Source organism: Prosopis cineraria, unplaced genomic scaffold, assembly GCF_029017545.1.
Source record: "Prosopis cineraria cultivar Desert tree isolate PC_DT_omini unplaced genomic scaffold, ASM2901754v1 PC14, whole genome shotgun sequence".
NCBI lineage: Eukaryota > Viridiplantae > Streptophyta > Magnoliopsida > Fabales > Fabaceae > Prosopis > Prosopis cineraria.
In genome coordinates, this window is record NW_026555345.1 from 82,320 (window position 1) to 109,108 (window position 26,789).

Here is a 26,789-nt window from a genome sequence, read left to right on the forward strand (position 1 = left end):
GTAACATAACTAATGGGAGTTGGATACAATAAAAGAAGTTAGCTTCTCATAATAAATTAAGATTTAAATTTACCGTGAAAGGTGCTCACTTTAGTGCTTGATCATATTTTGAATAAAATTACTTTCAATAAGAAGATATCTGTAAGTAATAAAAAAAATTATTGTAACATATTCATGATAAAAAGCCATAGATTCAACCATTGCTTTCCCTTTCATTTTGTCACTGCTTGAATTATTGTTCTAAGCATGGGTCACTCTGACCCAAAAAAAATGAGTCCCTCCAATTCAAGTTTGAATTATCACTATGCAAAAAAATAAAATGGCTAGAATTATTATCAGTATTGATAGATGATAGATTAATAAATTTTATTTTTTCATGACAAAAGATAAGTTTTTACTTTTTATAATCAGATTCAGGTCATTGGATGTAATTTTTCTGAAGTATGAAGCATTGTTTTAACTTTTAGTACTTGTTTGGAATTCTATTTAATTGGCTTAAACTATAGTTTGGAGACTTGAAAACTAGCTGGTAGTAAAAAAATATGTTTAGGTAAGAGTAGTTAGCATATGAGCTTTTCTTTCCCAATTATAATTAGGTGAAAAGCTAGATTTTGAAACTTACATTAATTACACTCAAATCTAACTATTAGTAGCGTTTAATGCATTTTAAATTTATTAAATAACCTATTTATTATTCCACATTTCCTTTTGAAATTTGATATTTTCATTATTTGTAATTTTAATACTTTTATTATTTGAAATATGTATATATATTATTTAAATAAATCTAACTAAGTTTTTTAGTATTTAAAAATATTTTCTACATTAATACATTAACTCTTTTATTTTTATAATTATAATATTTTTTCTTAAATTTATCAAGTTGCATGCTCCATGGAGATGTCAAAACCATGGGATAGAGGGTGCAACATTTTTTGAACCTCAGTTGAACATATTTAAATTTAATTTTTTTTTAAATCCAAACGATTTAAAGGAAGGTTAAGAGATGCAAAATATTTAAACCAAAAAATTTAAAATAGTAAAATATATAATCTTTTTTTTGTATTTTTTTCTAAATTCAAGGGGTGTATTTGCACCCCTTGACTTATATACAGTGCCACCCATATGCATACTTATATAACAGTGAGAGTGAGAGACATAGAAGTCATGTACTTTTTATTTTTTTATATTTTTTATTATTATATATTTAAAATTTCTTTTTAATCGTATTATCTAAATAAGTTTTAATTTGTTAAAATAATTTTTAATTTTTTATAAAAAATTATTTAAATATAAATCATATTATAATAAATTTCTTTTAATCCAATTTTAATTTGCAAACTATAATTCAAGCAAAATATAATTCATGTTAATTCAAATTCCATTCACAAGGAAAGGCGATAAAAGATAACACTGGAACGGGCCGAGTAATTGACCCAATGCCAGTGGTATATTCGAAATATTGTTAGCAAAACAAGAGTAACATTGTCCCTTTCATTCCTCGAGGAGGAAATGAAAATTGGCGATCATCGTAGCTGAATCTGCAATTTTTCATTCCGCTGGTTCCAACAAGATAACAGGAATAGAGGGCCAGGCAAATCCTTTAATGTGCAAGGGTTCGAAATTGGCTGTGTACGTTGTTTCAGGTCGTTCACGTTCTACGTGCATATACCGTTAGCTCTGTGAATCTGCTGTTTCTATGCTTTGATCCGCAAACTGTAAAATCAGCCGGTGTTGTTGAATTAACAATGGCATCGGGTCAAAACCAAGCGCCTAATGTCGATCTCTTCGATGCTTATTTTCGACGTGCGGATTTGGATCGAGACGGCCGTATCAGCGGTGCCGAAGCTGTCGCCTTCTTCCAAGGCTCCGGTTTGTCCAAGCAGGTTCTCGCGCAGGTACCATCATCACTATTTGTTAGGCACACAGTTATGTTTACTTTCCCATGATTGCATACAACTTTCTTGTTTTAGTGGTTGACAATAGCTTATCAAGACTATTCGTTTCCATCGGTTAATGTGATCTTAAGAATGTCAGTTTGTACTACTGATCTGAGGTTGGTTACAGTTAAGATGATTAAAACTTATATTCTGCAGAATTTCCTTGATATATGAACTGTCAGTGTCGATATTTAGTACATTGTAGTAGCCTGCTGTCCTGAAACTGAGATTCTGGGCAGATCTTGGCCATCAGGGGCCCCTAGGATGTTAGGAATTTGTATAAGGATTATCCATTGCTTGATATAGGGGTGCCAATCTACCTAAAGGCTTTTTCTTACGTTATACTGTTGTAAATGATAGAAGTCACAATGAATTGAGTTCTATAGAAATTTAATTTTGAGAAATAATCGTGAGTTCTGTGCATGTGTCTTTCTACGGAAAGTAACAGCTAATCTTATTCTGCATTCTGGGGTGCAGATATGGAAATAATCAGCTAGGTTATGCGCTTTCATGATATTTATCCCTTTTAAGAGATTAAAGCAAGACTATTGATAAGCCTTCGCTCATCAACCTGTGTTTTGTGTTCAAATGATCTTTGATATCATATCAAATCCATTGCAACCATGTAGTGACCGCCATTCTCCTATTTAAACTTAAGTTTCAACCCAAGTTATGGGCCCTTGTTTTTTGTCTGCAATTTAAGTCAAATGGGCTTTCATGTGAGTTATTGTTCTAGATTATAATAAAACTATTTTTTAGGCCTTAACATCTTTTGAGTTGAAATGGTCTTTTGATAAGGTTGTTACCAGCACCTCAAATTATTGCTTTGATTGTTGGTGAGATATTGTTGTGATGGTGTCACATTCGTCTCTTGCTTGTTGGTGTTCTTCCTTCTTACTAGTAACACCACCACATCAAGGCATCTGCATTCTAATAATGTGAAGATGCAAACACGTTCATATTTTAAACTTTATTAATATCACTGGTTGACTTCATTTACAGATTTGGGCTTTTGCAAACCAGAGCCAAAGTGGTTTCCTTGGCCGGGTTGAGTTTTACAATGCCCTTAAACTTGTCACAGTGGCACAGAGTAAGCGAGAGCTAACTCCAGAAATTGTAAAAGCAGCTTTGTATGGCGCAGCTGCATCTAAGATACCTGCACCTCTAATTAATTTCACTTCCGCTGTTGCACCTCAGTTTAATTCTTCTGCAGATGCAACTCCAACGCAGATGGCTCCTGTTAATCCTATTTCCTCTCAAACTATTGGATTAAGGGGGACAGTTCCAAATTTAATTAGAAGCCAGCCAAACTTTTCTTCTCAAGAAAGTCATTTAGTGAACCCTCCTCAACAAACTTCTACATCTAGTTCAAATTTAGTACACAGTGTTGCCACTCAAGGGTTCTCTGGGGTGATGGCTGTTGGTAGAGCTCAAACTATATCCTCCAGCATTACAGGTGATGAAATCACTGGCAAAACGAGTGGAGCTCCAGCAGTAACCTCCCAAGTAGGAGCTGATGGAATTAGTCCTTCAACAACCAGTGACGGGTTTGGGCTTGCAACCTCCAGACCAAATGCTGCCCTGCCACCTAGGCAGTACCCAGTCTCTGACACAAATCCATCTGAACAAGCAGTTAAAGATTCTAAATCTGGGGATGTGTTCTCTGCTACCTCATCTCAGCCAAAGCAATACACTTCACCTCAAGGATTTTCTATGCTCAGTTCGCAGGCTTCATCAACTTCTGTTCCAGTATCTGGAGTAAACCAGAATTCTGTTCAGACGAGTGCTGCTGATTCTTTTCAGAGCTCACCTGTGACACAGCCTGTTAGTGCACAACTTCCACAGGCTCAGCCTCTGGTGAAACAAAACCAAAATGTCCCTATCCAGACACGTAATACGTTGATTCCATCTGGACATTCAGTGGGATTGCAGAATTCTGCTTCCAGTCAGCCTCCATCTCCCTGGCCAAGGATGACCTCATCTGATGTTCAGAAATATAAAAAAGTATTTGTGGAAGTAGATGCAGACAGAGATGGGAAAATTACTGGGGAACAAGCCCGAAATTTGTTCCTTAGTTGGAGATTGCCAAGAGGTATGGTGTGATTGTCTTTGCCTTTTTGCTTTGATAGGTAGCCTGAAAGTTTTAAATTTTACTTGCTTTTCTTGGTCTCTAGCTACAATGATTGTGATCAGTTGTAATATATAATTGATTGATCATCTCTATGAGAATAAAGGTTGCATTCCGTAGCATCTTCTTTTGGTGGGGGTGGGGGTGGTTCTGTTAAACACCATACTTGTAAGTATTTTATGGCTAGCTGATTCCCTGATCCTTATTTTATTCTTTGGCCTGTATCTCTCAGAGGTTTTAAAGCAGGTCTGGGACTTATCTGATCAAGATAATGATAGCATGCTTTCTCTTAGGGAGTTTTGTATTGCATTGTACTTAATGGAGAGATACAGGGAAGGACGAGTTCTTCCTGTAGCAATTCCTAATAACATTATGCTTGATTTACCAACTTCTGGTACTGCATCTTGGGGAACTTTACCAGGTATATATATGTACAAGAAATTAGTAGTATTTTATTATAAGCTTCTGCATTTATGAAAATATCTATTTCTTCTCATAAATCTCTCTCTCTCTCTCTGCCACTATCATCTCTAAAGTTTTTCAACAGCAGCAAGGGATGGTTGTTGCTGGGTCCCAAACAGTGAACCCTGCTGCGGGTAGGCCACCAAGACCTGCTTCTGTCGCTGAATCAGATGAAGGACCACAGAATAAGCAGCATAAGCGCAGAGTGCCAGTCTTGGAGAAGCACCTCATAAGTCAGCTGAGTTCTGATGAACAGAATTCAATCAATTCAAAATTTGAAGAGGCAACACATGCAAATAAGAAGGTACCTTTTCTATCTTTGCTTTTTCTGTTGAGATCTAAACTCTTCTCTATAGTATTACTGTTAAGCTTTTTGGCAATATTTTGGTTATCTATTCACTAATTGCCTTTACTTTTTTATTTCAGTTTTTTCTTTGCACTATTTAAACCTTTCCAAGGAATTTTGCTTCCTATCTTCATTTTTCCAATTTTGCATGTAGGGCTATCTTGTTAATGTCAGTTTGTTTTATGATGCAGTGATATGTCAATTTTTTCTTTCTCTTAGTCCTCTTGCCCAATGATGATTGAAACTTTACAGATATGACAACTATTAGGTGTTGCGTGGAAAGTCCACTTTCTTGATTGTCATTTATGTTGATCCTTATGCCATGCCTGTATATACCTGATTGGATTATGTTCTGTTTTTATTTGAGAACATGAAACTCTCATGATGTTTTTTGTTTATGTTAACTGAAGGTGGAAGAACTTGAGGGAGAGATATTGGAGTCCAGAGAGAAAATAGGCTTCTATAATGCCAAAATGCAAGAACTTGTGAGTATTTTCTGTCCTTTTCTCTTCTAAACTAATGCTGTTCAATCTGCATTTTATTTGGCCTGTTTTGTGTTATATTTTGTGAATGTTTATGGATGATAGATTTTAGGAAGTATATAACATGCTATCATCATTCTGTAGCATAGTTTGAAGGCTGAGCCATATTCCATACAGGTGCAGCCAGCAATTGCAAATAGGAACTTGGTAAAAATAATATATTCTCTCATTTCCTGCACTGCATAAAAAACATTCAAGCTTTTAAGGATGAAAAAAATATTCATTTTGTTTACTGGTGTAACCTCGGGATATGCTCAGACATACAAGAAAATTCAGGGTGGGGGGAGAAGTGGAAAAGAAATATCCAGCAGGTCAGAATTATTAGCCTGAGGCTCAAGCAAATGAGGATTAAGTTACTATGTGTTGAGGGTGGCTGAAGATTCAATTTAGAGGCTAGAGTCACCTTTTTGGCTTGCTTAATACTGTGTTGTTGTTTTGTTAGCACTCGGGAGATGTTTTGAGGGTCAGATAGAAGTGAGGAGAGTGCTGGTCTCTCAAACACTAGTGAGGGACCTATTCTGTTGCTGTTTTAGTTCTTATTGTTGTAATCTTGTTCAGCATTAGGGAATAGGGTTTTGGCCAAAATCAATGACTTCCCTTTGGTAACATTGATTTGGTTGTTCTGCATTAATATCAAAACCTAAGTATTTCCCTAAAATTGTCAGTTCTTGCATTTATTTTCTGTTACGGAATTTATTATAGAGCAGAGCTCTACCATTTACCTATAATTGATTCCATAACTTATATATTCATGCCATTATACATAAAGTAAATTTGTTAAGCTCATTGGTATAGCTTGTTTTCCTTCCCCTTCTTTACTAATGCGAACCTTCACCCTATTATAAAAATAATATGCAAACCTTTCTTTCCTTTGAAGAAATGCTACCATTTAGTTCTTTTTTAAAATGATGCTTTATAGAACTGATGACTAAGCTCATTTGACTTCTAGTAATTTAAAGCATCACTCTTTGAAAGACTAAATCTAAATGATAGCATGCTTTCAAAAGTGTGGTAGATAATCAAATGCTAAATCCAAAGGAGGTCAAAGTATTTTACTCAAAAAAAAGAAAGAAAGAACAAAGGAGGAAATGTTGAAAGTTCTATCCTTGAATGGTTTTTCATCTAAAAAAAGTTTTCTTTTGAGCATAGAGATGCAACTGTATGAAATCTTGCTTGCTAGAACCCAATTGCAAAGTATGAAATTTGACTCCCACATTATGCTCAAAATCTATCACAATGCCATGTTGCATAGACTCAAGGATATGTAGTTTGGTTGGGACATTGAAAGGGTAGTTAGGAGGTAGGTACTGTTAGGCCTTGTTTGGTACATAGGCTTCACTATAAAGGGATTGGGATTGAGATTGGGATTGATAGTAGGAATGGGAATGAGAATGAGGTTTTAAAATTATGTTTGATATGGAGTAATATTTGTAGGGAATAGCTATTTTTATTTTATTTAAAATGAAACATAAATTGTGAAAAGACTATAATATACCTTAAAATTTAAAAAAAAATTGTAACTCTTTCTATCTCAAACAATGATTGCAGTAGAGCAACTTAGTCCCCGTCTATCCTCATCATCTTCTTCCTCTTCTTTCTTCTTCATGTTGCTCTTATGCCTTTGTTTGTACTTGTGTCAGAGTCTTCCATAGGGGGAGGCTCATTTGCCTTCTTTGTTATTGTGCCTTCCAACTAGAAATGATAGAGAGGAACGATGATGAAAAATGATGATGATGATAAAGAACCTAGAAGCAAACAACGGAGACGCAGGTGGCTCGTTGCTCAACCTTGCTCGTCATTGTCTGATTCTGGGCTAGCTTCTGCTCGTTGCTTGTCTTCATCATTTGATTTTGCTCGTCATCATCTAATTCCGGGTTAGCTTTTGCTCATTGCTTGACTTTGTTGATTCTGATCTAGATCTGCTCATCACTCACCTTTATCGTCTGCTTCTGCTCTCGTCTGTCAATTGCACATGAGCAAGGTGGAGAATAGAAGGCGGAAGGGCATTTTCGTCCTCAAAAAATCAATCCCAGGATTGATTTTGCAACACCAGGGGGTGGTGATATTGGGTAATTCCATGTAAGGTGGGATTAGTACTGGGACTAAATATTCATTGTAGCGTACCAAACATGAAAAGTTGGGATTATTCAATCCTAATGCCAGTCCCTCCCCTCCAATCCCATGTACCAAACAAGGCCTTAGAGTCAGTTTGAGACTATTATGCTAGATAGTTAGACTGAGTTCAGTTGTGATACTCTATATAAATACACTGCTTATAGTTGGATGGAAATTATCTCTTGCTTTGAATTTTTTCATGGTGTGAAACAAATGCTGCACAAGTCTAGTTCCCAGGGTTCTCAAATCTTGTGTCCGTCAAACTCAAGGAAGGAAATTACTTGATTTTGGAAGCAGCAAGCTTTGGATATTATTTGTGGCTACAAGCTGCAAAAATACATTCCAGGCTAACATGCTTTGCCATAGAGGTTTGCTTCAGAGGAAGATGAATTCATTGGACATTTTGCAGAGGAATTTCTCAACTAGGAATTGTAGGACCAGATGGTTGCATCATGGCTTCTTGCATCAATGACTAAATGAATGCAATTAAGAATGATGGGGTATGAACATATGTACCAATTCTGGGCTAATCTTGACACCATTTTTGTGTTATACACTTGTTTGAAAGCTACACAGCTGAGAAATTAGCTCATGAAATTGAAGAAAGATGGGTTGAGTATCTTTGACTTCCTTCTGAGGCTCAAGAAGCTAATTGATGTTTATTCTCGCAATTGGTGTGATGGTCTCTATAGAATCACATATCGAAGCTATCTTTGAAGGATTGCTAGCAGAATACAACTCATTTATTATGGTGGCGACTTCCAAAATTGACTAATACTCTTTCAGACATGAAAACTTTCTTGATGGCACAAGAAGAGAGAATTGAAAATCATAAGCATTAAGACCCAATTGAAAGGAATAGCCGCATGGGACTTGAGTCCCATTTCAGAAGTATGGGATTCTAATGTGGGTTCATATGGATCTTCTGATCATGATTCTTCCCATTTCCATCTAGGCTTCTGGTTCTCCATCTTGACCCTCTATCCTCTTGTTTGTTCATATCTCTCTTTTCTCAACTTGATTAAAGCCTTCTTATATCTGGTAAATATCCTTGGTGACAATCATTTCTTTCTGCAAAAATAGCCTATGTTTTGTTTTTTTTTTAATTATCATATCAGGGTTGTATTTTTCATTGTTATGTTCTACTGAAAATTTGATAACACCTTCTATCCAAACCTTTTTTTTTTTTTTTTGTAAAAGGTTTTGTACAAGAGCAGATGTGACAACCACCTTAATGAGATTGTAGAAAGGATATCTGCTGATAAGCATGAGGTATCTTTCTTAACACTTGCTTGTGTTCTGATCTGATTATCTTCTTAACCTCTGATGTCTGTCATTTGTTTAATACACCAATATCAGGTTGAGATTCTTGCCAAGAAATATGAAGCCAAATATAAGCAAGTTGGGGATATAGCATCCAAGTTAACTGCTGAAGAAGCCACATTTCGTGACATACAGGTTTGATGAATTATGGATTTTTCTTCAATTGAGTTAGTGTAAATGCAAATCTTATCACTACTCTCTCTCTCTTTGTGCGCGCGCATGGTTTTGTTTTTGTTTTTGTTTTATTTTTTGGTTGCCTGGTCAATGTAAAATAATTTTTGAAGTATAATGCACAGGAGAAAAAGTTGGAACTGTATCAATCAATTGTCAAATTGGAACAAGATGGCCTTACTGATGGTACCCTTCAGGTATATCTGAAATTTTTAATATGACCAGGTCTTTGCAGGCATCTGGAGACTGATTTTTCTTATTTTGTCTTTTAACTTTCAGGTTCATGCTGATCGTATCCAATCAGACCTTGATGAGCTAGTGAAATCTTTAAATGAACGGTGCAAGAAATATGGGTTACGTGGAAAGCCCACAACACTAGTGGAGCTACCATTTGGTATATTCAAATTTATAGATGCTGTTTTAAATCCTCCTGTCACTTTCATTAGGATGTTTATTCTTTTCCAATTGTCATGTATGGAATGTTTGTAGTTTTTGAGAAGAGCTGTGTGGAGCTGCACTTCATAATCTTTTTAAACTTTGGTCATTTATAGTACATGTCTTGTGGTTGTAGAATTTGATAATTGCCATATGTTACTATTTTTATGCTCCTCTGTTATGGCTGCCTCTGTAACTTGTGGACACACTCACTCAACAGACATTCTGGATATAGAGCTCAGGAAACAATTTATACTCTAAAACAGCTCGTCATTCTTGTTCAATGAAGTTTCATGATATGGCTCTTATGTTTCCCCCCACTTCTTTTGTTTGTATCTCACTCTGATGGGCTTCCCTTTGCTTGCATTTGTTGGCCTCAACCTACTTTAACTTGAAGGCTGGCAACCTGGCATCCAAGACGGAGCTGCTGACTGGGATGAGCATTGGGATAAGCTTGAAGATGAAGGTATGCCAAAATAATCCTAATTCTTTCTGTTAATTACTATTTTCATTTGGACAAAACTTGTATACTTGCTCACATATATTTAAATACTTGGAAATAGATTGAAGAAGTTGTTCATTCTTGGGCCTAGTTCAGTTGGGGTTAGAAAATCATATTTTTTGAGAATGAGACGAACACCAGTAAGTTCAGTGGATTCAATTCTTGGAGATATTGCAGAGGATGATTGTAAATACAAAAAGAAGCCAAATGAGTACACAGATTGAGATAGAAATTAGAGGGAAGAGGAGACAGGTAAGGCTGAGCAAGAATCATGGACCTGAAACGATGGCAAGGAGCTTGTCTCTGCTAAAGTGAGAGACACGCAGGCCTGGCTGCAGAAGAAAAATAAAATACATAAATGCTGGCAGTAAAGACTAATTGTGCTATGGAGAAAAGAAAAAGGAATAAATAACAAAACTTAAGAGAGAAAGATAGGAAATTAGCCACGGCAAATATCCTGGAATTAATGGTCTATTTGTCTGTAACAATGAGTTCCAAATCTGGAATATTTTTCCAGATTTGATCAGACTTCTATAATTACTTCAAATCATCCTAATACTTCCCAGATCTTGAGCCAATAGTTCCATGGATTTAATGCTGGTTTCCAAGAGCTTCTCTGTTTTTCTATCTGTACTGATCTAATCACAGTGATCTCATGGACGTTGACTTTGTCATGGCATCTATTTGTCCTTAACCCATTTTCTCGTTTATTTATTAATTTTTACATGTAGTTCACTAGTTCATTAGTTGGCTAATTCATTCTACGTAGGGAACAAGGCTTTTACTATGTTAGTAAGAGACCCTTATTAGATTCATGACTAGACCAGTCTAGGAGGAGGCTTAAAGGCATGAAAAATTGCCAATTGGCTGTTCAAATTTGCGAAAACCTCAAAATATGGGTCTGTGTTAAAGGCAAAGCTAAGAAGACAGGAGTCTATACTTTCTTTTGATGCTGGACCTATGGTGCCTATGATAGAATGTATCTTGTTCTAATGTGGTTGTGAGGATGGTTCAAGAGAACTCACAATTTGAAATATAATTTCTTTTTTGGGGGAAAATTATGTGCTATTGGTGGATTCAAATAACAGTTAACTGTTACTACCTTGTTTTCCTGTTTGCATCTGTGTTCCAAATCTTAAAAAGGTTTTTGATAGGGCCCGTTATTTTCCTAAGACATATTAGAGGAAGTCAAAGGGGAAGAATAACTCCAGTGGAAATACTTTAACTGGTCTAGAAGCTTATCCTTTGGTCCCTAGCCGTAAGGAACAGTATTTTGTGTTCTTTTGTAATGATTAGGATCTTTTGGGTAGTATGGGCTGTGTGTTAGCCAGGATGAAGGTATTAGTAGTCTTTTGCTTGGGAAGGGATGGCTGAGGAGAATGAGAATGGAATTGTGAGGAGAGACTGGCCTCTCGAATGCCAGTGGGAGTGAAACTCTTGTTTTGAAGCTTGTTATCTGTGTTACTGGTGTTATTGTTATCTTTTAGAGGAAATAGGGTTTTGGGCCAGAATCAGAGTCTTCTTGTAAATCTGATTCTTTTTATTCATCTCATTAATATCAAAACCTAAGTATTTTCCTCTCATATTTATTACTGTTGCTGTCTTATTTATTGTTTTTGCTGTGATACTAGCTTGAGACACATTATTTGGTATTAGAGCGATACAATCTCTGGGTGTTGTGTGTAAGGAGTTATGGCAGAAAAGGTCCAATATTCTGATCCAGAAGTACAAGAATTGCAGGAGATTGTTGGGGTATTACCCTGGGATGTAAGCGGTATCAAAGAAACATTGAAGACCATTAATAATGCCCTGGTGTAAATAGAGAAGAAGATAGCAGGGCCATGTGGAAACGAACAGGAAGGTCATGAGGAGGTTTCGGTGAGCAACCCAGGAGGTGATACAGATGGAAGCAAATATAGATGAAACTTTAGTTGGACTGAATAATACTTGCTTATTATTGATAGGGACCTGATACATTTATAGATTGGGGCAGGAGAGAGTGTATCTAATTAAATCCCTAAACACTCTCCTAAAATCTCTAATAACATAAATCTAATTAAAGACATTGAAACAAAACGTTACAAGATGAGAAGAGGAGAAAAGGAAAATTAGGTTTGAGATATTACTGGGCCTAGGGCCTAATAATGAGTTATATGTCCAACACTCCCCCTCAAGCTGGTGAGGAGATGTTTATCATTCCCAGCTTGCCTTTGAATGCTTCAAACTTTTCTTGGGTCAATGGTTTGCTCATCACATATGCAATTTGCTGCCTTGAAGGGATGTAGGATAGATCAATAGTCTTTGTATCTAATTTCTCCTTGATAAAATGCCGATTGATCTCTATATGCTTGGTACGATCATGATGCATCAGATTGTTGGCAATTTTGATTGCATACATGTTATCACACCATGCTTTAATGGGTCCAACCGTGTCAATCTTGAGTTCCTTTAGAAGTCTAACAATCCACATTCCGTCACAAGTTCCTAAAGCAAGAGCCCTATATTCGGACTCGGCTGAGCTTCTTGAAACTACAGGTTGCTTCTTGCTCCTCCAGGTCACCAAGTTGCCCCACACATACGAACAATAGCTAGTAGTAGATCTTCTATCTATTTTTGACCCAGCCTAATCAGCATTTGTGAACAATTCTATGCCTCTAATATCACCTTTTGCAAAGAATAGTCCCAGTCCTGGAGTCTTTTTCAGATACCTAAGTATCTTGTAGATTGCAGCTAAATGTTCCTTTTGAGGACAGCTTGAAAATTGGCTAACTACGCTCACAGGAAAGCAATTGTCAGGTCTAGTATGAGATAAATAAATCAACTTGCCCACTAGCCTCTAATATCTTTCTTCATTTACTGCTGTCCCATTAGATTTGATTGTCAATTTTTGGTGCAGTTCCATAGGAGTGTTTGCAGGTCTTGCTCCTAACATCCTCATTTCCTTCAACAAATCTAGAGTATATTTTTGTTGTAACACACTAATCCCCTTATGCATTCGTGCCACTTCCATGCCCAAGAAGTATCTCAGAGGTCCCAGATCTTTGATCTCAAATTCAATTGCCAAGTTGTCCTTTAGTTTGACAATTTCCTCTGCATCATTTCCTGTCAAAACTATATCATCAACATACACAATGAGAGCCGTCATTTTTTCATCACAATGTTTGACAAATAGTGTCATCTGCTTGACACTGTCTGTATCCCTAAGTTTTAATAGCCCAAGTAAATTTTTCAAACTATTCCCTCGGTGATTGTTTCAAGCCATACAGAGACTTGATCAACTTGTAAACCTTGTGAGAATTATGAGAATCTCGTAATCCTAAAGGAATTTCCATATAAACTTTTTCCTCAAGATCACCATTTAGAAATGCATTTTTGACATCGAGTTGATGTAAAGGCCAATCTAGATTTGCAGCGAGAGACAACAGGACTTTCACAGAGTTAAGCTTGGCAACAGGCGCAAAAGTTTCCTAGTAATCAATCCTATAAGTCTGAGTAAAGCCTCCAGCAACTAATCGAGCCTTATATTTGTTTACACTCCCATCAGGATTGTACTTTATTGTGAAAACCCACTTACTACTTACGATTGACTTCCCTTTAGGCAACTCGATGATCTCCCATGTCTGGTTTTTATGTAGAGCCCTCAAATTCTTCTTCTATGGCCTCCTTCCATTTAGGATCTATGATTGCTTCCTCAAAGTTCTTTGGAATATTTTCATTTTCGACATTAGCTACAAAAGCCTTCAAATGAGGAGATAAACTTTTGTATGAAATATACCTAGCAATAGGATATCGTGTATAATTCCTCTTTCCTTTTCTCAAAGCAATTGGCCAATGTAAGTCCTCAAGACTTTCCTCAGGTGCAGATTCATGGTTCTGCATTGGTGTGGAAATGGGGTCTTGTCCACTCTGTTGCTTTTTAATAGCACTATTAGGTTCTTCCACCTGAGTCTCAAAATCAGACAACATATTAAGGGGCTCAAAAGGATTCACGTCTTGGAAGTGGGATTTGCTGGAGGAATTTTCAGAATTTAGAGATAATGTTTCAATGGGGTCAGACTGGTTTAAAGGCTCAAAGGTGGAATCATTGTGAGTAGAGGAGATATTTGTAGACAAATCTAGTAATATGTGGTGTTCATGCGGTTGTCCAGAAAAATTAGGCAAATTGTTATGATGATCATTCTCAGGTAAACAAATTGACCATTCATTTTCATTTGTCCCTTTCTCCCCTTAAATGGGTGATTTGTTAAAAAAGGGTTGGTTTTCAACAAATTTGACTTTCATTGTAACATAAACACGATTGGTAATAGGAGAATAATATTTATACCCTTTTTGAGTAGAGGAGTACCCCAAGAAGACACACTTGATGGCGCAAGAATCTAGCCTCCCCCTAACCTCATTGTACATAAATGTTGTACACCCAAAGACCTGTTTTGGTATGGTTGTTATGAGATGGGAGTTAGGATAGATCTCGAGAAATTTGTGAAGAGGTGTTTGAAAGTTTAGAGTTTTAGAGGGTAAACGATTAATCAAGTAGGTAGATGTAAGGATAGCATCCCCCCAAAATTTATTTGGGACATTACCACCAATCATAAGAGCACGAGCAACCTCAAGCAAATGTCTATTTTTTCTTTCAGAGACACCATTTTGTTGGGGAGAATAGGCACAAGATGTCTGATGGTGTATGCCATGTTTTTCTAAGAAGGTTTGAAAATTGGAATTCAAATATTCTCTTCCGTTATCACTTCGGAGAATTTTTATTGATGCTTGAAACTGATTTTGAATAAAAGCATGAAAATTTTTGAAGATTGTGAAAACTTTAGATTTTTCTTTCATAAGAAAAACCCATGTTACCCGAGCATGATCATCGATAAAAGTTACAAACCATCTGGACTTAGAATTGGTTTCAAATTTTGATGGACCCCACACATCAGTATGGATCAGGGAAAAAGGGTGAGTAGGATTATACTCATTTGAAGAAAAGGAGGTTCAAACTTGTTTTGCAAAGTTGCAAGTATCACAATGGAAATCAGAAATAACTTTATTATTAATAGCGGGAAACAAAAATGTCATATATTGAGGACTCGGATGGCCTAACCTAGAGTGCCACAAAACAAATTTGCACTGGTCATAACAGAAAAAACAACACGAATTATTTGATGAAGATCCATGGATATAGTAAAGCCCATTCCACTCCTTAGCATTGCCAATCATCTTCCCCAAGGCCAAGTCCTGAAAACCACAGCCCTTGTTATCAAATATAACCATGCAGTTCATTTGAATCACAATACGACTCACAGGTAACAAACTGCACTTAATAGTCGGAACAAACAAAACATTCTTAAAAATAATATGTTCAAAGATAACAACAGTTCCAGAACCCATGACTTTGGCATATTCACCATTAGCTACCTCAACAAATTTATGCTTAGAATTTTCAGAAAAATTAGAGAATAATTTCCTAAATCTTGTTATGTGGTCTGTTGCACTAGAATCCACTACCCAAATATTTTTAGATATGATTGTTCTATTTAGAGCTTTGGTAAGGGTAGTACCTGATTAAGCCAAGGTCACAGAAGGGATTTTTGCCTCACATACATTACCAGCAGCGGAAGAAGCATGTCTTTCTAATACTTTCCGGAGAACTGACAGCCCCTCGACACTCAATGATCCACTCTGTGAATTTGCAACAGTCACTATAAACCCCTTCCCTTCACTTTTGGGCTTATGTTTATAGTTTGAGGGCTTGCCATGTAACTTTTAGCACTCATCCTTGATATGACCACCTTTATTGTAGTGATCACACCACTTTCTTGATTTCTTTCCCTTCATTTCTCCTCAGGCAGCAAGAGCAGAAGCATCTTTTGGAAGAAAGGTTGGGATAGTAGGACTTTAAGTCAATACTTTTCTACTTTCCTCACATCTTATCGTATTAAACGTCTCCTTTAGCATTGGAAGAGGTTTCATGCTCATGATTTTGCCTCTAATATCTTCATACGAATCATTGAGGCCTAACAAAAAATCATAGCATCTATCTCTATCAACTAATTTTTTATAATAAAGTCCATCCCTGTGGCATGACCACTCATGGATTTCATAGAGATCAATTTGTTGCCCAAAATTTCATTAGGGAAGTATAATATTGAGTTACAGATTTTTCATTTTGATGAAGGCTTCTAAGGGAACGTTTTACTTGAAAAATGGCAGTTGTATTTTCACGAACAGCATAAGCTTTCCTAGTTGACTCCCAAATCTCCTTGGCAGTGGTTGCAAGTAGGTAATTTTCGCTTACCTCTACTGTCGTAGAATTCACGAGCCAAGCCATCACCATGTTGTTTTCAGCAACCCAGATTTCATACTAGATATCATCGGGTAAAGGAGGAGGAGGAACACCCGTGAGATGCTTCTCCTTATTTCTCCCTCGTACAGCCATTAAAACATTCTAAGATCACTGAAGGTAATTATTTCCATTCAGCCGATGCGTGATCATGATCTAGGTAAAGCTCTCGGACACTGAGGTAATCATGCTAGTTGACCCTCTTTCTCTACTCGACCTAGTCGCACCAGTCATGCTCTTCGACCCATCATCACCAGTCGAGCTTTTTTGGCTTCCGTCGCCAGTTTGATATGCTTGTGGTGGTCGGTTCATGAGAGCTTTAACAAACGACATCAAACCAGAGAAAGAAGAAGAGAAGGAGGACGACACGAGAGCCGAGAGGACCAAGAATGCTGCTTTGATACCATGAAACTTTATTTGGACTGAATAATACTTGCTTATTATTGATAAGGACTTGATACGTATATAGATAGGGGCAGGAGAGAGTGTATCTAATTAAATCCTTAAACACTCCTAAAATCTCTAATAATATAAATCTAATTAAAGACACTAAAACAGAACGTTACAAGATGAGAAGAGGAGAAAAGGAAAATTAGGTCTAAGATATTACTGGGCCTAGGGCCCAATAATGAGTTATATGTCTAATAATAGAAAGTTAGAATTACCTTTCTTTTCAGGCAAGGACCCTTTGGGATGCCTTTTTCGAGTGGAAAGATATTTTCATGTAAATGCCATTGCAGAACGGGATAAGCTCGAGGCTGTTGTGGTATGTCTAGAGGGTAAAGCATTAAATTGGTACCAATGACTGGAGACAAGGATACCCTTGAGTCATTGGACGGAGTTCAAGAATGAGTTGCTACGCAGATTTCACTTTTCTCAATCAGGGGGTGAATACGAGAGACTATTCACAAGCAAACAAGACAAGACGGTGCTGGAATTTGTTGAAGAATTCGAGCTCTTATCTGTGTTGTTGAAGGAGGCCTCTGAAGAATGCTTGATTGGAGCATTCTGTTCTGGGTTAAAACCAGAGATTAGAGCCGATCTGAAGCTAACGAAGACTCCTGCATTATGAGAGTTGATGGAGATGGGTGTGTGAATAGATGAGAGGAATTAGATACTTGGAGAGTACAAGGAGCCTAGGTTTACTCGAGCCCAACGTCCTCAGTTTGGGCCCAAACCTGAAACGCTGCAACCCACTTATTCTACATGAATTGTGCACGTGACTGAAGGAAATCACAATGTGCATAATGCAGCGTCTTCATCTGCCAAGAACTCGAAGAGAACGGACACTAAAACAGAGCACTTCAAAGTTGCGAGTCTTTCCAACTGGGGATCATCGATGAAGAGGACAGGAAACTCGCGACGACTCTTTGATGCTGAGATTGCAAGGCGACGTGAGTTAGGGCTATGCTTCAAGTGTGGAGATAAATATAGCCCAACCCACCAGTGCTGGAACAAGAACCTTCAAGTACTAATAATGGAGTTGGGGGCAAAAAGAGAGAGAGAGGAAGATGATGCAGAGGCTGAACTTGAAGGAAGGGATTTTGAAAATGCTGATGGAGGGACATAGGTGGAATTGTCTCTTAATTCCATGGCTGGATTTGCCGATAATCACACCATGAAGGTTAAGGGCAGGATTGGAGGCACTGAAGTGGTTATTCTTATTGACAATGGTGCCACCAACAATTTTATCGCTGATGATTTATAGAGTAAGTTGAAATTATCCTTTGATGAGATTTTTGAATATACTGTTACAGTAGGTGATAGGTTTGTTGTGAAAGGGAGGAAAAGATGTAAGGACTTTTGTTTAAGTGTTTAGGGGTACTAAATTATCCAAACTTTCTATCCTTTCACGTTGAAAGGGGTTGATGCAGTCCTGGGAATGGAGTGGTTGAAATCCCTTGGAGATGTGAAGGTCAACTGGAGCGAATTAACAATGAAGATTGGCAAGAAGGAAAAGAGAATTTGCTTACAGGGTGATCCATCTCTCACTCGGGCTTAGACTACTCTCAGATCATTAATTCGCTCTGTAGGAAAGAAAGGGGAGGGGTTTCTAATTGAATATAATGGGCTCACTGGCAGCGATGATTTTAAGTCCTGAAATTCAGGAGTTTTGGAGAAATTTCCTATTGTCTACCAAGTTCTTGAAGGCCTACCTCCACCCTGTTCACAGGATCATGCTATTATTATTAAACTTGGAGAGCAGCCACCGAACATAAGGCCTTATCGATACCCCTATATGTAGAAGAACGAAATAGAAGACTTGGTGAAGGGCATGTTACAGGCTGGAATTATTCAGCCAAGCAATAGCCACTATTGAAGTCCGGTGTTGTTGGTTAGGAAGAAAGATGGAATTCGGAGGTTTTGTGTTGACTATAGAGCCTTAAATAAAATTACAATTCTGGATGAATTTCCTATTCCAGCCATAGATGAGCTATTGGATGAATTGAAGGGAGCCACAATTTTCTCCAAGCGGGATTTGAAATGTGGGTACCACCAAATTCAAATTAAGGTTGGGGATGAACACAAAACAGCATTCAGAACACATGAAGGACATTATGAGTTCAAGGTGATGCCCTTTGGATTAACCAACGCTCCCTCAATTTTTCAATCTTTGATGAATGAGGTATTCAGGGAGTATTTATGCAAGTTTGTATTGGTATTTTTTGATGACATTCTCATATATAGTGATGACCTAACCACTCATTTGAAGCATTTGGAAACTGTATTTGCTATCCTGAAGGAAAATTAGCTTGTGATTAATTTGAAGAAATGTAGTTTTGTGCAATCGAAGATTGAATACTCAAGGCATCTTATATCAAAGGAAGGAGTTCAAGCTAATCCAGCCAAGATAGAGAGCATGGTGAAGTGGCCAAAGCCTAAGAATGTGAAATCCTCAAGGGGTTTCCTAAGGTTGACTGGGTACTATCGTCGATTTGTCAAAAATTATGGGAAGATTGCTAGCCCTCTTACTGATTTACTAAAAAAACATTCTTTCAAGTGGTCATTGGAAGTGGAAAAGGCTTTTGAATAGCTCAAAACCGCCATGACTACACTACTAGTGCTCGCAATGCCCAATTTTACCATTCCTTTTGAGTTAGAAACTGATGCTTCCGGTATTGGTGTGGGGGCAGTTTTGATGCAACAATGCAGACTTGTGGCATACTTTAGCCAAAAGCTCTCACATAAAGCCCAACAATGCTCTATTTATGAAAGAGAGCTCATGACTATTGTTATGGCAGTGAAAAAGTAGTGCCATTACCTTTGGGGGCATAAATTCATCATCCGTATAGATCAAAAAGCATTGAAATACTTGCTGGAGCAGAGAGTGGCTGATGAAAACCAGCAGCAATGGGTCTCAAAATTAATGGGCTTCAAGTTTGAGATTATATACAAGCCCGATGAAGAAAATAGGGCTGCTAATGCTCTATCCAGAAGAGAAGAATCACTAGAACTAATGGGCTTTTCCTTATGGCAATATAATGATGTGGAAGAATGGGAGAAAGAGGTGCAAGCAGACCCGAAATTGAGCATAATTCTACAACAACTTATAACTGATAAAAAAGGGGTGGAAGGGTACAGCTTAGTCCATGGTTGCCTACACTATAACGAGAAATTAGTCCTACCAAAAAGCTCCACCAGAATCCCCTTGTTACTAAAGGAGTATCATGATTCTCCAATAAGGGGCATTTGGACTATTTGCACACCTACAAGAGGCTATCCAATGTGGTGTACTGGGAGGGAATAAAAAGGGATGTTCAGCAGTATGTGGTGGGTTGTGAGGTCTATCAAAAGAATAAATACCAAGCTTTAACTCTTGCTGGTCTATTATAGCCGTTAACCATTCCACAAAGCATTTGGGAAGATATTAGCATGGATTTCATCACCAGGCTTCCTAAATCAAAGCGGTACGACACCATTCTAGTAGTAGTAGATAGACTCACCAAATATGCTCATTTTTTCCCTCTTGCCCACCCTTTTTTTGCAAAGGATGTTGCTGAAAAGTTTGTGGATGAGGTTGTGAAGTTGCATGGTTTCCCTAAAACCATAGTTTCAGACCAAGACAGAGTTTTCATTAGTCAATTTTGGCAAGAATTGTTCAAACAAGCTGGAACTCAACTTTGCCTTAGCTCATCTTATCATCCAGAATTTGATGGACAAATGGAGGTGATAAATAGGAGTTTAGAGACTTACTTGCATTGTTTTGCTAATGAAAAGCCTACTCAATAGGCTAAATGGTTGTCTTAGGCTGAATATTGGTACAACACTTCTTTCCACAGTGCGGCTAGCATGACACCTTTTAAGGCAGTATATGGCAGGGATCCCCTTACATTTTTAAAATTTAGTGGCAAACCTTTAGTCGTGGAAGATGTGAATGAACAGATTCAAGTTCGAAATCAGATCATTGAACAATTACAGAGCAATTGAGCTAAGGCTCAAGCTGATAAGCATCGCCAGGATGTGCATTTTGAGATTGGGGACTTTGTTTATGTGAAGCTTTGACCTTATCGGCTAAAAACCTTGGCTAGGAGGAGCAATGAGAAGCTCAGCCCGCATTTTTATGGACCTTTCAAGGTTCTTGAGAAGATCAGAACAATGGCCTACAGGCTGGAACTTCCAATCACCGCCCGCATTCACCCCGTATTTCATGTTTCTCAACTCAAGCAAACGGTTTCGGCTGCTATGGTACAGCCTATCATTCCTCCAGTGCTTTCTAATGAGTTTGAATTGCAAGTGCAGCCTCAATATATTAGGAAGGTTTGTAGGCTTATGAATGGACAGTGAGAAGTGTTGGTTAAATGGCAAGACTTACCTAAGTTTGAGAACTCTTGGAAATGTGCAGAGACAATTTGCAAACAGTTTCCAACTTTTCCCCTTGAGGACAAGGAGGGTAATGATAAGGCTCGTTATTTTCCTAAGACATATTAGAGGAAGTCAAAGGGGAAGAATAACTCCAGTGGAAATACTTTAACTAGTCTAGAAGCTTATCCTTTGGTCCCTAGCCATAAGGAACAGTAATTTGTGATTTTTTGTAATGATTAGGATCTTTTGGGTAGTATGGGCTGTGTGTCAGCCAGGATGAAGGTATTAGTAGTCTTTTGCTTGGGAAGGGATGGCCGAGGAGAATGAGAATGGAATTGTGAGGAGAGACTGGCCTCTCGAATGCCAGTGGGAGTGAAACTCTTGTTTTGAAGCTTGTAATCTGTGTTACTGGTGTTATTGTTATCTTTTAGAGGAAATAGGGTTTTGGGCCAGAATCAGAGTCTTCTTGTAAATCTGATTCGGTTTATTCATCTCATTAATATCAAAACCTAAGTATTTTCCTCTCATATTTATTACTGTTGCTGTCTTATTTATTGTTTTTGCTGTGATACTGGCTTGGGACACATTAGTTTCATAGAGCTGTACAAACTTCATTATTTTCCTTACCTTCATCTATCAGGATTCACTTTTGTCAAAGATCTCACTCTCAGCGTGGAAAACATATTAGCACCTCCTAAACAAAAAATGGAGTCAGCTGTGGGCAGCAAAGCTGCTGTTGTCGACAATCAAACATCTGCAGCTACAGCTGAGAGTGATGATAAGTCAGATAAGCTTCACACTGCTGAAGATCACGCCATTGAAAATGGATCTGCTCATAGTAAAGGTGAAGATGAATCAGCAGTAAGTGCTCCTAACAGTCCATTTGCAAGAAGTGCCATTGGAAGCCCCACAAGGGACTCTGAGGAATTTAATGTTGGAAAGAATAATGAACATAACTCATCCCTTGATCAAGAGAACATACAAGGAATCCATAGGTATGGTTTTTAGGACTGCTTCATCTTTCTTGGTTTTTCTTGAAGAACTGCTTATACTTTATGTGGCTTTGGATGCTTGTTCTCATCTTCATATTTAAGGGAATGACTGAGTCCAAAGGTTTGTTTGTTTTCCATTTTTAAAAAAACTATTTTTTGTTTTTGAAAACTGAAAAATTTAAAATTTTGTTTGGATAAATTTTTTTCATTTAGTTGTTTTCAAAATTTCATTTTTTTTAAAAAAGAAATAACTTTAAGTTGTTTTCGTTTTATTTTTCTTATTTTTAAAATGTACTACATTTGATTATTAAAAATTATAGTTATCTTGACTAATTGCTTTTATTAATCACTATCATTAATTGCCTGTAACTATCACTATCAGTTTATTTTTAATTCTAAAACTATTTTTTAATTGAAATAACCAAACGTATTTTCATTTTATTTTGTTTTAAAAACAATTTTGAAAACTGTATTAGAAAACAGTTTTTAAAAATAAAAAATGAGAACAGAAACTAAACAGGCCCTAAGTCATTAACAAAAGTTGACCATCTAATATGTTCATGTTAATTGGAACTAAATTTTGGTGCTATCAACTTTGACAAGTTTCATTATCATTTTTTTCACGTGATAAAGGTCTTATGGTCTTGCAGAAGAATTGTTTATATTAATTTATTGATGCAGTGATCATGGTGGTGTCAAGTCTCTGTTTTCTGGTGACAAAGTTTGACAAGTTTCATTATCATTTTTTTCACGTGATAAAGGTCTTATGGTCTTGCAGAAGAATTGTTTATATTAATTTATTGATGCAGTGATCATGGTGGTGTCAAGTCTCTGTTTTCTGGTGACAAAGTTTTTGATGAACCAAACTGGGGAGCATTTGACACTAATGATGATATTGACACAGTCTGGGGATTCAATCCTAGTGGCACTGCTAAGGTGGTAGGAAAAACTCTTGCACCTATCCTTTGCAACTTTTCTTTCCCATAAACTTAACACATTTATGTTGCTTGAATGCTTTCCTTCTTTATTCTTCTTTATCATGTCCGATAGTAGCTATAGTTGTCTCTGTTTCCTTGTTCCCTGAGAGAGATTAGCAGAATAACACCTTGATGGGGCATGTTGGCTTGTCCCATGTCAAGGATGCATTCTGGTGTGTGGGGTGGCGAATATATGCTGAGGCAAACAGCTTTTAAAAGTTAAGCACTATTTTGAACGGTCGAGCAGGTGCATGGGTATGTAATAATCGAAGAAAAAAAAAAAATTGTATTTTTATAAATAGTGTGGACTCAGTAAGTAGGGGATGCCAGCGGTTATTGATTGTTAATTTCTTGAATAAGTGGTTGACATTAATCGTGGACTGGTTTATTTGTCTGCACGATAGTTATGACTATAGTGATTTGAGCACGGGGAATTTAGAGCTTGCAGAAGATTTCTGCTTCAGGGTGGGTGCTGGTGAATAATATGTAATAATCAAAGCTTGTTTAGGCATGCCTGATGCCAGGTGCTTAAATTACAGGAAATAATGGAGAAATGAGAGAGCTCAATATTCTAGGTGTGATATAGTGTTAAGTGACACCCATTCTGCTGATTCCTCACCGTCAATCAGTGTCGTTGGTTGCCCAAAATGTATCAATTCAAGTTGATTGTTTCAAACGTGTTTGATCATTAGGCAATTTAGCATTCTATTGATCACGTTCTTGGACATGCATATAGGAAACTGATCTTGATAGAGCCGGAGACACCTACTTCTTCCACTCTGAGGAATTGGGCCTCAACCTCATTAAAACTAGTTCACCACAAGCAGTTGATCCCCACCAGACGAGCAGTAGATTCAGATTTGATGATTCTGTTCCAAGTACGCCTCTTTTCAGTTCAGGCACCTCCCCACAGAGGTCTAGAGAGTGGTCGGAGCCTGCTTTTGACAGCTCAGGATTTGATCCTTTCAGCACGCATGACAGTGGTTTTTTACATTCGCGGGATACACTAGTACGATTTGATTCTGTCCGCAGTAGTAGAGATTTTGATCAGGGTCATGGCTTTCCAGCTTTTGATGACTCAGGTCCCTTTGGTTCTGGACCATTTAGGTCATCATCTGAAAGTCAAACGCCACGAAGAGGTTCTGAGAGCTGGAGCGCATTTTAGTGTGGCCTTCTGATTAGCTATCCCATACGTGCATGATTATGTCTTCTGGCCTTTGACTTGAGTTGGAGTGAGTTCTCTTTATTAGTATTTGGGATCTCTTAATTGTAATGTATCCTTTGTATTTAATAGCATATTTCTTCTTCCCAGCCTTTTTGTGGGTCTTGGGAGGACGTCGAGTTTTGTGGAGCTCCTCTTCCTTTGAAAAAGAAAAAAGAAAAAAAAAAAAAGAAGGGGAACTTTGTTTGTATTTTAAGCTTGCTGGTTGAAATTTACTCTCGAGTCCTCTTGAAAAAACACACAGAATAAGGGCTGTTGAAAGATTGGATTTGCAGAAGCAGCCCACTCTAGATCAAATGGGCATCTGAAACCGTATACAGAATGACGTCTGCCTGTCACTTGCTTATAAGGAACTGAGGGTCTGTTTGGTTTTATTCTCATTTTTTATTTTTAAAAATTATTTTGTAATATAGTTTTTAAAAATTATTTTTTAAAAAAATAAAATGAAAATTTATTTGGTTATCTCAATAAAAAGCAGTATTAGAATTAAAAAAATAGATTAATAGTGATGGTCATAGGCAGTCAATAGTGATGATTAATAATAAAAATTAGTTAAAGTAATTATAATTTTCAACAATTAAATGTAGTGTATCTTAAAAATAAGAAAAATAAAATGAAAATAATTTAAAGTGATTGCTATTTAAAAAAAATAAAAAATGAAAACAATTTTAAAAATAACTAAATGAAAAACACTTATTCAAATAAATTTTTAAATTTTTTTATTTTTAAAAACAAAAAACAGTTTTTAAAAATAGAAAATAAATAAGTCCTAAGTTGTTTGTGTGTGTGTGTGGGTGTTTTTTTTTTTTTGGGTAATCAACGTGGTAAAACGCCCAAAGTTTTTTGTTCTTGATTATTCAAAAAATGTGTCAATGCAAAAGGTTACGTCACTTATCTTTTTAACTTATTATGGGCGCGCATGCTCGTAAATGTATAGAAAGAGATGAAGATTATGAATGTGAGATATTTTCAAATCAAACCTAAAACATGTTAAAATATCACTGTATGATATTGGGTCTAAATTAAAATAAAATTTTAAAACAAAATTACCAAAATGTCCTTTTTTAATTTGTTGGTGCATAACAAGCAACATATAAACATGAACAAGTAAAGTAAAGCATTTAATAAATAATATAGTTGACTAATAATAGAAGCCTGTGTAACAATTTAAATATGTAACTTGTTAAATTGTTATCATTACTTGTAAAATCAATTACAATATGTTATTTTTCTTATGTTGCTTGTTACGTCCAATACATTGTAGCTAACATGATTACTAATCTTTTAAAAGATTTGCTAATTCCTTAACTTTACTTCACTTCCTTACATTACTTGCTAACTTCATAATTTTGCTTGCGAAATCCATGTGACAAGTTAAATTTATTACTTGTTAAACTGTTTGTATAACTTGTTAAATCAATTATATTACCTGTTAAATTCTTTGTCAATTGTTTTGGGTTTGATTTGAAAATATATCTAAGATCCTTAGATGGAATTCTCCCATGTACATGTGTGTGTATCCCCCTTTCTGTGTATTTAAATTTAAATTTAAATTTTACACAACATAACTTTGAAATTTGTCAAGTGTTTGGATTAGGTTTGAAAAGTAAATCAATGTTCATGGAAATAGGAAAAATTGCCATAAAATCTCTCCTTCGAAGGGAAATTATTTGAGGGACTAAGACTAATTTAAGGACCAAATGCAGACTAGATCTATCACCTTACACCCCATGCTATCTCCTTACAAATCATAAAGGTGAAAATTTCATACAAATATAGCTTATTATCCTAAAAGTGACAGTCTACAAGAAAATAATAACATGGATAACAAATTATTCAAACTACAAGCATGTAAATTACATGACATTTTTGAAGTTTAATATGTAACATTTTGTGCGAGGTTATTATAGGCTTGGTATGCAAGGTAATAGGCTTGATGTGCAAGGTGCAGTGTGATAGAGATGGGGTGCAAGGTACAAGAGGATAAGCTTAATGTGTAAGGTGATAGGTTTGGTGTGTATTTGGTCTTTAAATTGGTCTCAATCTCTCCAAACAGTTTCCCTCCATAAAGGAATTTTATGGCAATTTTCTCTTATAGATAGAGAGGATTTTAGTACAAGACCCCTGCTCTCTTCATCCAAAGACACTCGTCCCATTCGTGAATCAGAGTAACATCACCATTTGCTTTAGTGCCTCTACCTTTCCAGAGAAAATCGTCTGGTGCATTGTTATGCTAGGTTGTAAAGCTGTCAAAGGTCAGAAAACCCATCCCATGCTTCATTTTGAACATTTCATGCTTCCTAATTATTGATCATTGTTATTGAACAGATGTTAATGAAGATGTTATTAGTTGGATTGAAGATGTGTTAACAAGTGCTATTTGAATATTGACAATTAGTAATTTGAGTATTGGCAAGTTTTTTTTATTTTAATATTGATGTGTATGTATACTAATCAATGACATCCTTGTAAATTGAATATTGTCAAAGTTCACTAA

General features: G+C 36.6%; 1 protein-coding gene across 3 annotated transcripts; it reads left to right on the forward strand.

Moving 5' to 3' along the window:
• The first annotated feature begins 1,453 nt into the window (after positions 1-1,453).
• LOC129293548 (uncharacterized) lies at positions 1,454-24,569 on the forward strand. Of its 3 annotated transcripts, none has more exons than XM_054931561.1 (13): positions 1,459-1,898; positions 2,943-4,032; positions 4,301-4,489; positions 4,605-4,834; positions 5,287-5,361; positions 8,734-8,805; positions 8,893-8,991; positions 9,153-9,224; positions 9,307-9,421; positions 9,860-9,928; positions 21,742-22,096; positions 22,903-23,032; positions 23,807-24,569. In XM_054931561.1, exons 1-13 carry the CDS (start codon positions 1,749-1,751, stop codon positions 24,233-24,235), a joined length of 3,075 nt encoding a protein of 1,024 aa, XP_054787536.1. In that variant the 5' UTR covers positions 1,459-1,748; the 3' UTR covers positions 24,236-24,569. The 3 variants fall into 3 exon arrangements, with proteins under 3 accessions (XP_054787538.1, XP_054787536.1, XP_054787537.1); XM_054931562.1 differs by having other exon boundaries at positions 1,460-1,898; positions 22,903-23,029; XM_054931563.1 differs by lacking the exons at positions 22,903-23,032; positions 23,807-24,569 and adding an exon at positions 22,775-22,891 and having other exon boundaries at positions 1,454-1,898.
• The last annotated feature ends 2,220 nt before the right edge of the window (positions 24,570-26,789 follow it).

Excerpts from the sequence above, each read along its gene's own strand:
- LOC129293548 (XM_054931561.1), top strand. The coding sequence starts at position 1,749 with ATGGCATCGGGTCAAAACCAAGCGCCTAATGTCGATCTCTTCGATGCT. Across the intron at positions 4,490-4,604 it reads ATCTTGGGGAACTTTACCAG|TTTTTCAACAGCAGCAAGGG; the intron begins GTATATATATGT and ends TCATCTCTAAAG. Across the intron at positions 23,033-23,806 it reads CTAGTGGCACTGCTAAGGTG|GAAACTGATCTTGATAGAGC; the intron begins GTAGGAAAAACT and ends ACATGCATATAG.